This window comes from Botryllus schlosseri, chromosome 12 (assembly GCF_051294905.1).
Source record: "Botryllus schlosseri isolate E-star chromosome 12, Bs_hap1, whole genome shotgun sequence".
Taxonomy (NCBI): Eukaryota; Metazoa; Chordata; class Ascidiacea; order Stolidobranchia; family Styelidae; genus Botryllus; species Botryllus schlosseri.
Window position 1 is genome coordinate 818,647 of NC_137247.1, and position 10,478 is coordinate 829,124.

A 10,478-nucleotide genomic window follows, 5' to 3' on the forward strand; every position below is an offset into this window, starting at 1 on the left:
TGAACTGTAATGATTAGCCAGGTTAGATGGATCAGTTTGATTACCTAATCAATCATCATCACCATATTACGATATTAGTTCGAAATAAGGAAGTACCAAAATGAACGGTTTGGACTAGTTTTATACTATGGTTGAGCGGCTGTAGTCATTCTATGTGGTGTATGTACCAGTGATTTCAACAGGATGTATTTTATGGTACACGCTGCGGCTTGTGTATACTTTGAAAATATGTGCTTGACCGTGTTCCAGAAAATGCAATCGTACTGCATGTCAATATGCCTGTAAGGCAGCTTGGTAAACCATCTGACATTTTAAGTGATTTTGCAGCTTTTAAAGTAGTTGCCACCAAATTTCAAATCTTAATCCAGATATGAATAATCATTTCCAGTCAACTTGAAGGCAATATCTTAATTACTATTATATTTAGGGCTACCATTATTGATAGGTACAATAATCTCTTCTACTAATCGCTGACCATTACCCCTGATTGCGGGTCAAAATATGTTATTTTTTAATTTTCACTACGAATATGTTATTCAATTCCCAGTCTGGCAGTCTCAGATTACGGTTCTCTGACACCCTGATGTCACGCTGTGCCAGTATGGAATTGGTGTCCAAGGCACGCAGGATCACGCCGACTTGGTCGCCAGTTGCACGCGATCACGCCGTCACGGGTCGTTGATTTCATTAATAAAAAAAAATTAAAAAAAAAAATTTGAAAAAAAAGTCAATGTTCTCAGCCACCCCAAATGCTATATTCCAGTTAGTATGTGGTATATAATGTTTTGACCTAATCCTCTAGCCAGGATCTGTTGATTACTGTCTGTTGGTAAAGTACTTGCACCTTGCCAGTTGCCAACCATTAGCATCTGATCTCCTCTCACTGGCTTAACACAGTCATTTGAAGTCAGTAACCTAGCTTGTCACGCCGCTAAGTTGACCCTGTCACGCGAAAAAAGCTTCTATCACGCAGGATTTATTTCAAAAAAAGGACGGAGATTCCAATCAGGACGCTGTGACGTCACTAAAATTTCCGACATTTTTTACTTCTAATGGTATAGGCGACGATACCGTTATTTCATGTAAAGTATGATATTAACTCGGACTCTAGTCACTATTTGGAGATACGGTAACAGTGGTATTATACAATTGATTGGGATATTAATATTGAATATTATATAATTTATTTCAGTCTCATTATTATGCAATCTTACCCATACTTGCAATCAATTGATGCATTATCAATTCCAGATATGTATTGGTAGTAAATAATTCATAATGCTTCCCATATTCGTGTTGTACTTGTTGATGATTTTTGATTTCACGATCGCTTCGCCTCCGGAGCATGGCAAATTTTCAACAGAATTAACAGACAAGGCGAGTTTTGCCGGGTTCGTTAAAACTTTGTACAAAAACTCCACTATTCGGCTGAAAGTAGCCAACGCAAATTGCGATGGGAGTATCGAGATATCTTGGTGGCTACGTAGCTCTAGTTGTTACGGTGAATATGAAGCTATAGTGGGCGATGCGAACCCGCAGTCGATATTGACAATGATTGCCAGCACCCCGGACCAACCCCACGACATAGGGACTGGATATTATCTACAATCAAAACGAGAAGTTGTGCCATGTGAAGCAGAAAGTACCGTTCACGTTTTCGAAGACTACTCAACGCAACCGTGGATACCTTACCCTAAAATTATCCAAACTACGATCGCTGCTACGAGTCCGGCTTCAAGAAAAAAGAGAGATGATAATTCAGATGAATCCGGCCCCCCAACAAGTGACGATAAAGTTGAAGCTCCAACAAAAGAAGAATCTACAAAGACTGAAAAAACGGATGTAAAATCCTCGCAAAGTAACATAGCAATGACGCCACACGCGGCTCCATACATTCTGATAGTTGAAGCAAATCCTGTGTCTGGAGGAGAATTCTCTGTCGTTATAAATGCTGAAATGGAAACACCAGTTGGATATTTATCCGCACATGATTATCCGTTAAAAACATTTTATATGATCATGTGCATCGTATACTCTCTTTACGCGGTAGCGTGGTTGATCATGTCGGCTTGCAACTTCAGAGATTTGTTACGCGTACAATTTTGGGTCGGAGGTGTTATTCTGTTGGGAATGATCGAAAAAGCGGTGTTTTACTCTGAATATCTCTCCGTGAACACGACTGGAGAATCGGTGATGGGAGCTGTTAAATTTGCGGAAGTCGTGTCTGCATTGAAGCGTTCTTTAGCTCGAATGCTCGTGATTATCGTGAGTTTAGGGTTCGGGATTGTGAAACCACGTCTCGGACCTATGCTGCATCGCGTGATTGGTATTGGGATTCTGTATTTCATTATCGCGATCGTAGAAGCGCTGGTTCGCAATGACGCTTCGAGCCATCCTGGAAATAATAAAGAGATTTTCGCTGCTATTCCGTTGGCCGTAATTGATTCTGTGATATGCTGGTGGATATTCATGAGCCTCATGCAAACCATGAAGACTTTGAGGCTACGGAGGAACGTAACAAAGCTGTCTTTGTACCGTCATTTTTCGAATACGATCATATTTTGTGTTATTGCATCGTTAGCGATGGTTATGTATTCATTCCGGTATCGGGACGCTTGCGAAACTGCATGGAGGGAGAAATGGGTCGATGTCGCGTTCTGGCACATACTATTTTCAATCATCTTGCTCGTGATCATGATTCTCTGGCGTCCCAACGTGAATAACCAACGGTACGCTTTCTCCTCTTTGGTTGACGGCAGCGAGGACGAGGACGCAGAGCCAATGCTAGCAAGTGGAGCTACTGAGACTGTGAAAATGCGTGGCGTGAAAAATGTGACCGAACGTAGAGATGACACGGAAGACAGTTTGAAATGGATCGAGGAAAATATTCCAGAAACTATAGCGGACGCAGCCTTGCCTGCGATAATGGACTCGGATGAAGAGATAGTCGCTTCTAAATATGAAATGAGTAAAATGGAGTGACTCTGTGATAACCGAGACGTGTTATCCGATGCCCAGACGGGTATGCTGCGAGAATCGGTGGATTTCATATTCTTTTGGTACTGTAAACTTGAAAAAATGATTCATTATGTTAGTTTTGTGGAATTCTACCAATTTTTGAATTTCTGCACCTGTGGTGAGCGGGACTGGGCTAAATCGAGTATATGAGTGATCATAACAGTCATAATGACTTTCTTGTGATGTAAGGGGAATGAGGCCAATTATACGATATCCCAAAAAATTTGTATTTCTAGCCCGGAATTATTTCGTAGAGCTTTGTGACCTTTTGAGGGCGGATTGCTATTTGACAGAAATGTCTTTGAATAATATATTGTTATTGAAATTTTCGGCTGACACTCGTCTGTGGTAGTTGTCGGCAATTAGTAGAGAATTGGAAAGAACATTGTGTGTCTACAATCGTAAATGTCTTTCGAAGAATATTCGTAGCCATATCCAACGATGCCGAACCAATGCAAGCCAATATGTAGGGACTCAAACAGTCGAAATACAATATTGTAACTGTATTTTTCCTTGATAAATTATGATGTGAAGCCGTATAACGAGTACCGGAAAAATCGACCCAAACCATCACATACTTTACTCGGATTCGAGTACGCGAATCTTTAAGCCCAGTCCTGGCTCTAACTCGCTATTACAATATAAATGTGAGTTTAGATTTCGTACTGCATTTCTTTACCGCTTGCCTATTTGAGAGACTAGGAACTTGACGTTAGGGTTGTTCAAAATAACTTTTTTCTTCGAATTTTACCAGCTGGTTGATAAAATTGTTAGCTTGGTTAAAATAGTGGTGCATGCCAAATATGGCTCAATTCTGACCTGTAGAAGCGAATTTATTAAAAAAATATAAATGTCTGTTTTCAAATTTGACTGGCTACCCGTTGCCCAAGTTATTGGAGTAAAAAATTTTTTGAATTGATGTAATAGTAGGCTACGGTAGCTCTGTAATTAGGAAATTTTAACTCTAATAGCTTCACTTCTGCAGATTGGAATCTAGCCATACTTGATCTGCAGCATGTTTTCTATCCAATTAGCAAATTTATCAACTAGCCCAGAAAATTTGAGAAAAAAGGGTTTTTTGAACAACCCTATACCACATCAACGAGCCAGTCCTAAGAAAACCGTCCGCAGCCGCTACAGGTGTCCTGCCACTATTTCACTTTCCCACATAGTCTGTTCGTTTTCATTGAAAACAAACCCGTTGCTAAATAGCTCGACTAGTCTTCTAGATTGGAGCCCGAAGCAACGTTTAATGGTAGAATGCAGTTTGGTCGCAATTTATTTCTGTATAGCTCGCTCCTAATTATCTTGGGTTATGTATGACTGCGGATTGATCACGGGGTCGTTCTGGGAAAAATCGAATACCTGATTGATTCAATTGTGTATTGAGTATTGGGATATAAGTCAACTGGAGTGTCGCTCATTATTGATTTGGTGTTGTTTCGAGTTTCGACCATGCCTATTTAATTGCATTTTGTGACAATGCTGTGAGCTGATCACGACGCAGATCTGTCATTCCCAGTAACGTACGTAGCATTGAGCTACATGTTTTGTATGCTGCGATACGACCAATCGAGGTTTACAGCCTTGCGCAGTGGAAAATAGTATCGAAACGATAATTCTCGTTGATGAATCAACTCAAAATTGGCAAGGAGCGTATAGTTTCTGTTGGCGTACTCAAAAAATCATCCCTCACAACTAAAGTCTTTAGAAGTAGGCTAATGCTCGATTCAGATTGGTGAACTCGAATCATAGTGCTCAGAACTAATCATGAGTTGACTTCTGTTATAAGATAACGTCTGCAATTCCTGTAATCGCATTTACGATTTTGTGATGCCGTAATTCCTTCTGTGTTTTACTGCTGTGTAGAGAAGGATGTAGGCCTGCTTATGATTCATTACGTAGGCTTAACCTATATATATACGCTTATTGTTTTACATACAGGAAACGCAAAAAGAAGTCGATGTTATTTGAAACTAACCTTAGCATAGGCTATGAACACAATCAGCGCGCCTGACTCTACCAGCGCGAGTCGGTATTCGACAGATGCTCGGACCACAACCATTTATTCTACCTCGACTGAAAATTTTACGTCTGAAAATTATACTTCTGCGCTCGACATGACAAAGAGCCAAGGGAACGGAGATTTTTACGTGGGACTCGGATTAGCAATCAGCTCGAGTATTTTCATCGGCGGTAGTTTCATTTTGAAGAAAAAGGGACTTCTGAGACTTGCGAAAAAAGGGGCGCAACGTGCCGGTGAAGGAGGCCACGCGTATCTTAAAGAATGGATGTGGTGGGCCGGACTGATTACTATGGGTCTGGGGGAGGCTGCGAATTTTATCGCGTACGCGTTCGCGCCTGCCACGTTAGTCACACCGCTTGGAGCTTTGAGTGTGCTAGTCAGCGCGATACTAGCGTCGTATTTACTCGATGAGAAATTGAACTCTTTGGGTAAGGTCGGGTGTATTTTGGCCATATTGGGGTCTACGAATATCGTGATTCACGCACCGCAGAAAGAAGAAGTTGATAGCTTGGATGAAATGAGCGTGAAGCTCCGAGACCCGTTATTTGTGACGTACGGGGTGATTATACTGCTCATTTCGTTGTTTTTGATTTTCGTGATGGCCCCGCGGAAAGGCACCACCAACATGTTGATTTATATCTCCATCTGTTCCTTGCTCGGATCGTTCTCCGTGTCTTGTGTTAAAGGCGTGGGGCTTGTGATCAGGGAGTTCTTCGCGGGATACAGCGTGTTTTCGAGGCCGCTAACGTACGTTCTAATCATCGGACTTATAGCGACTGTTTCGACGCAAATCAATTACTTGAACAAGGCCTTGGATATATTCAACACATCGATGGTGACTCCGATATATTACGTTTTATTCACGACAGCCGTGTTGACTTGCTCGGCGATACTGTTTAAAGAATGGAGAGACATGAGCGCGAAAGACATGATCGGAATACTTATTGGATTTCTGACCACGGTGATTGGAATATTCTTGCTGCATGTGTACAAAGACGTGGAAGTTCCGTTGACACCGTTGCCCATATTGACGCCGTCTGACCGCGGCGGTGCTGATAACAGCAGAAGGAACGATCAGAGGGTTCATTTTGCAAAACTATCAAATTCTAGACCCGAGCGGTTAGAATTGCTAGATCACATGGAGGTGATGTATTCGGAGGAAGAGGGTGAAGATACAATTTTTGAGAGCAGAGGTTCAAGGAGAATTAACTGATCTCACTGTAAACTGTACGTAGCAGTGGGGAATTTCTAGAGTCCGACCAATAAGAAGCACCTTCACCGATAAGTCGATAAACACAATATGTTCGGCCGATATTCAAAAGATACGGCATCTAGCTTTTCAAAACTTGAAACCATTTATGTGAACAGCTTTACAGCCGATGGTGGACATGGAATGAACTACTGAACTAGAAGGGTTGCGTCTGGACACCTGTATAAGAAACAGACCAATATTTCAAGTCTAGTAGTTGTGGATTATAGTTCTCTGACTTCCTACTACCATGTTGTGTCCAGACTAGGACAACTCTATAATTCTAGGCTATTTGTGTAATCACATCGAAATGCCGGTAATTTAATTCTAGTCTAATTTGAGAAATGTTATCATGCTCTCAGTTCAATTCCAATCTAATTTCTGGTTTTCCTGAAAAGGGCACAGGAGAACTGCAGTAGGGCTGTTGAAAAAATTTTTTTTTCCGAACTGTGCGGGCTACCCTCCATTTTTGGGTAAACTCAAAATTTTCAAACTCTACGAAATCAGCGATTATTGGTTGGAAGGAATCCAAATTTGGTGTGCGTCGTTTTTCAAGGTAACCTAACGATTTAATCACGGAGCCCGCAAGATTCGGGAATAAAAGTTATTTTTGAACAGCCCTACTGTGCAGTGCAAAACCAGATGAGATCGCTGTTCAGATTTTATACGAAGTGAACTTGATTTTTGTTGCATTTCTGTCTAATTCACAATTTAATTTCAATTTCAAGTTTTTGCGAATTCAGTAATTCTAAGCTAATTTGTAAAAGCTGAAAATTTCCCAGCTGTCTAACTGTGGTGACGTCATGCAAATTGCCAATTTCTTACCTCTAAAGGCCGATACCGATATTTCTTTAAATAATGACTTGATATTATCAACAAAACGATAATAATTGGTCGGGCTCTAGAAGTTTCTCCCGATTTTCATATTTCACATGCGGGTTAGGAAATGCAAGCAGTCTTCATTTAGATTCTTGGGGTTTTGGCTCTGAGTAATTCTTGCGGCGACAAGAAATTGACTTCCACGTGTCTGACTACTCTACGGAGCAGTTAAGACCCTAATTTGTCGGCCATACTGAATTTTGAACTGATATATTGTGCGTCAGGATGACAGCAGTGGCCTGTCTTGAAGCCATACCTGGATAACTAGATAATTCTAGTTGTATAATTAGAGCAAAATGCCAGTGATCTACTTCCGATCTACTTTGTGAAATGTTTCTGCGCTGTAATTTCGATTCTAATCTAATTCCTGAAAATGCTGCAGGAGAGCTATATTGTGCTCAATGTGACAAGATTGGTGTAGAGGCATTTGTCATTCTCGTGCTTATGACGGTGAACACTGATTTGATATTAGCTGAACTTTAGGTTTTTGTCGTATTTCTTTTTAATTCGGAAACTTGATTCATTTTCAAGGTTTTGCTGATTCAGTAATTCTAATTCTAATCTAATTTAATTTAAATAGCTGGTTCGTGGTACAGAACTTGAATATAGCTTTCAATACAATATCCATTGTATAATAATATTTATTAACTCGAAGACTTTTCGGGTGCCTCTTTTCAAGAGTTAACGGCACACTAAAGGGATTTGAACAGATTTAAAAGCAAAACCAAAACGGCAAAGTATGACGCAACAATCAAAATCACAAACCATGAAATTCGCATTGTACCAATGGCAACAATAACAAACTATGAAGTATACGGACATACGGTACTATAGTAGCAACGCAATTCGTAAATAAACAGTTACACACACGAAACACATGAACTAATGGGAAATTTGTAGGTTATAGAGAAAATCTTTTTGTCTGCATAAAATAGGTTTGTTCAACTGAATAATAGTAGACTCCAGCACTTTTAGATGAAACAAAGACCTACCACGCGCAATGACAGTGAATATATTGTCATCATAGTGCTGTGCACAGGCGAGGTTTTCACTCAAATGCTGACCGATTGACGAAGCATATGCTTGGTAATCGTCATCGATTATTTCATGGTTTGTGATTTTGATTGTTGCGTCATACTTTGCCGTTTTGGTTTTGCTTTTAAATCTGTTCAAATCCCTTTAGTGTGCCGTTAACTCTTGAAAAGAGGCACCCGAAAAGTCTTCGAGTTGATAAATATTATTATACAATGGATATTGTATTGAAAGCTAATTTAATCTGTAAAAAATGTGTGTCTAATTCTAATTCAATTTTCCAAAGCTGGACATTTTCCAGTTGTTCAAGGTCGATCACCGCGATATTTCTTTCAATATTGACTTGATATAATCGATACCAGTACGGTAATTCTAATTGTAATCTACTTTAGAAAACGTGAAGTTTTTCTAGTTGTCCAATAGGGCTGTTCAAAAATAACCTTTTTTCTTGAATCTTGCTGGTTACTTGATTAAATCGTTAGGTTGCCCTAAAAAATGACGCACACCAAATTTGAATTCATTTCAACCAATATTCGCGGATTTCGTAGAGTTTGAAAATTTTGAATTTGCCTAAAAATGCAAAAATATTTTTTTTCAAATTTTTCTGCCAACGCCATGAAATTGTTGCGCTGTCTTGAAAAACGATGCAAAAGAAATTTGACTCAATTCGAAGCCATAGAAGTGGAGTTATTTCAGTTTTTCTTTGATAATTCTGGGATTATCCTTGATTGGTGGATCATCCCAGAATTATCATCAAAAAACTTGAATAACTCGGCTTCTGCAGCTTGGAATTGAGTCAAATTTGTTTTGCATCGTTTTTGAAGACAGCGCAACAATTTCATAAGGTTGGAAGGAAAATTAGAAAAAATTTTTTTTTTTCATTTTTAGGCAAACTCAAAATTTTCAAACTCTACGAAATCCGCGAATATTGGTTGGAATGAATTCAAATTTGGTGTGCGTCATTTTTCAAGGCAACCTAGCGATTTAATCAAGTAACCCGCAAGATTCAGGAAAAAAGGTAATTTTTGAACAGCCCTATTGTCCAAGTCTGCCTAAAACTGTCCGATTGATATCACACCAAAACTGTTTTTCGGTACACTATCTTCTATTCTGTACGTTCCATTTTATTTCTGCTGCACTCCTTCTATAAATCTTTGCGTCAATTGTAGTGTTGCGTTACGTAGTGACGTGTATAGAGTAGTGAAATGGATATATTGCTTCTGCGTGTTCCGCAGGCTCAGGTGTGATATTTAGTCACCTTGACTGTATGGAGTGTAACAATATTTGGTATGGGCTTCACGTAAAACCGCATAATATTGTATATGCTTCAATCATTCTGATATTTATTACTCCAAATTGCGGAGAGGGCAAGTTTTTCAACTTGAAAGAAATTATTAGCTAGTAGCACTTCAAGCCAATGAAACTATGCATATAAATGAATGTCTGGTGAATTGATGTCCACACACAAGTTGCATGAGATCATTTTGGTTGGTAGTTAGCCTGGTGGTTGGTCAATGATCATACTAGCCGATTACTAGCTCTAGCGATTGCTAACTATGTTGCAGCTGATTTAACAACAAGAGCTGCTGCCTATTTGTAAATCCGACGTGGTGTGCTTCCTCATGAGAACAAAATTTTGTAAAACATTCAACATGGAGATACATCGGCGTGTTGAACTATATATAACCCACCCACACCTATTTTTATAGTAATTTTATGAAGCCTTGATACTGTATTTAACATTGCTTGCGTGATTCACGATTAAACTAACTCTGTTTGAGTAAATATTCACATGAAAAATTGATGTTTTTTCTTCTTACTATAACAAGAGCAGGGTTGTAACCAAGTCGCAAGTCAATCTCACCTTTATAGTTTGATTCGAGTCATTTTCAATTCATCACCGAGTCCAATTCAGTGAGCAGAGTATCGAGTCTGAGTCATAGTGTTGCGACTCGAGTCCAAGTCACTGAGTTCAAGCCATGTCCAACCCACTTCTATGAAGTTTAAGATAGAGGGGCTCAGTAATTTCGGAGTACTCGAGTATGACTTGCCTGCTTGCAATAGTTAACGGGCTATCTTTTTTTACTGCTCCCACTTCTAGTAAACATAGATTAGGGGGAAATTACTTAACCTACATACTTTTTACGCTTTTGAAAATTGAAAAGTATTTTGGGGATGAGTATGCAGCAATTTTGTGTGAAATTATCGTAAGAACCGCGTGAAATAGCCCCTTCATCACTGCAGTATAGAAGATTATGCCTATTTTTGCAATAG

At 39.5% G+C, this 10,478-nt stretch overlaps 1 protein-coding gene across 2 annotated transcripts in view; it reads left to right on the plus strand.

Moving 5' to 3' along the window:
- LOC145452008 (magnesium transporter NIPA2-like) overlaps nucleotides 1-10,004 on the plus strand; it is a 71,961-nt gene extending 61,957 nt beyond the window's left edge. The window contains exon 2 of one of the 2 annotated variants that reach the window (XM_080330229.1): nucleotides 4,963-10,004. In XM_080330229.1, coding sequence (XP_080186355.1) covers nucleotides 5,013-6,257 — 1,245 coding nt within the window. In that variant the 5' untranslated portion in view covers nucleotides 4,963-5,012 and the 3' untranslated portion in view covers nucleotides 6,258-10,004. Of the gene's footprint in view, nucleotides 1-1,251 lie in introns of both variants that reach the window. The other variant, XM_080330228.1, reaches the window with a different exon arrangement.
- Nucleotides 10,005-10,478: the final 474 nt, after the last annotated feature.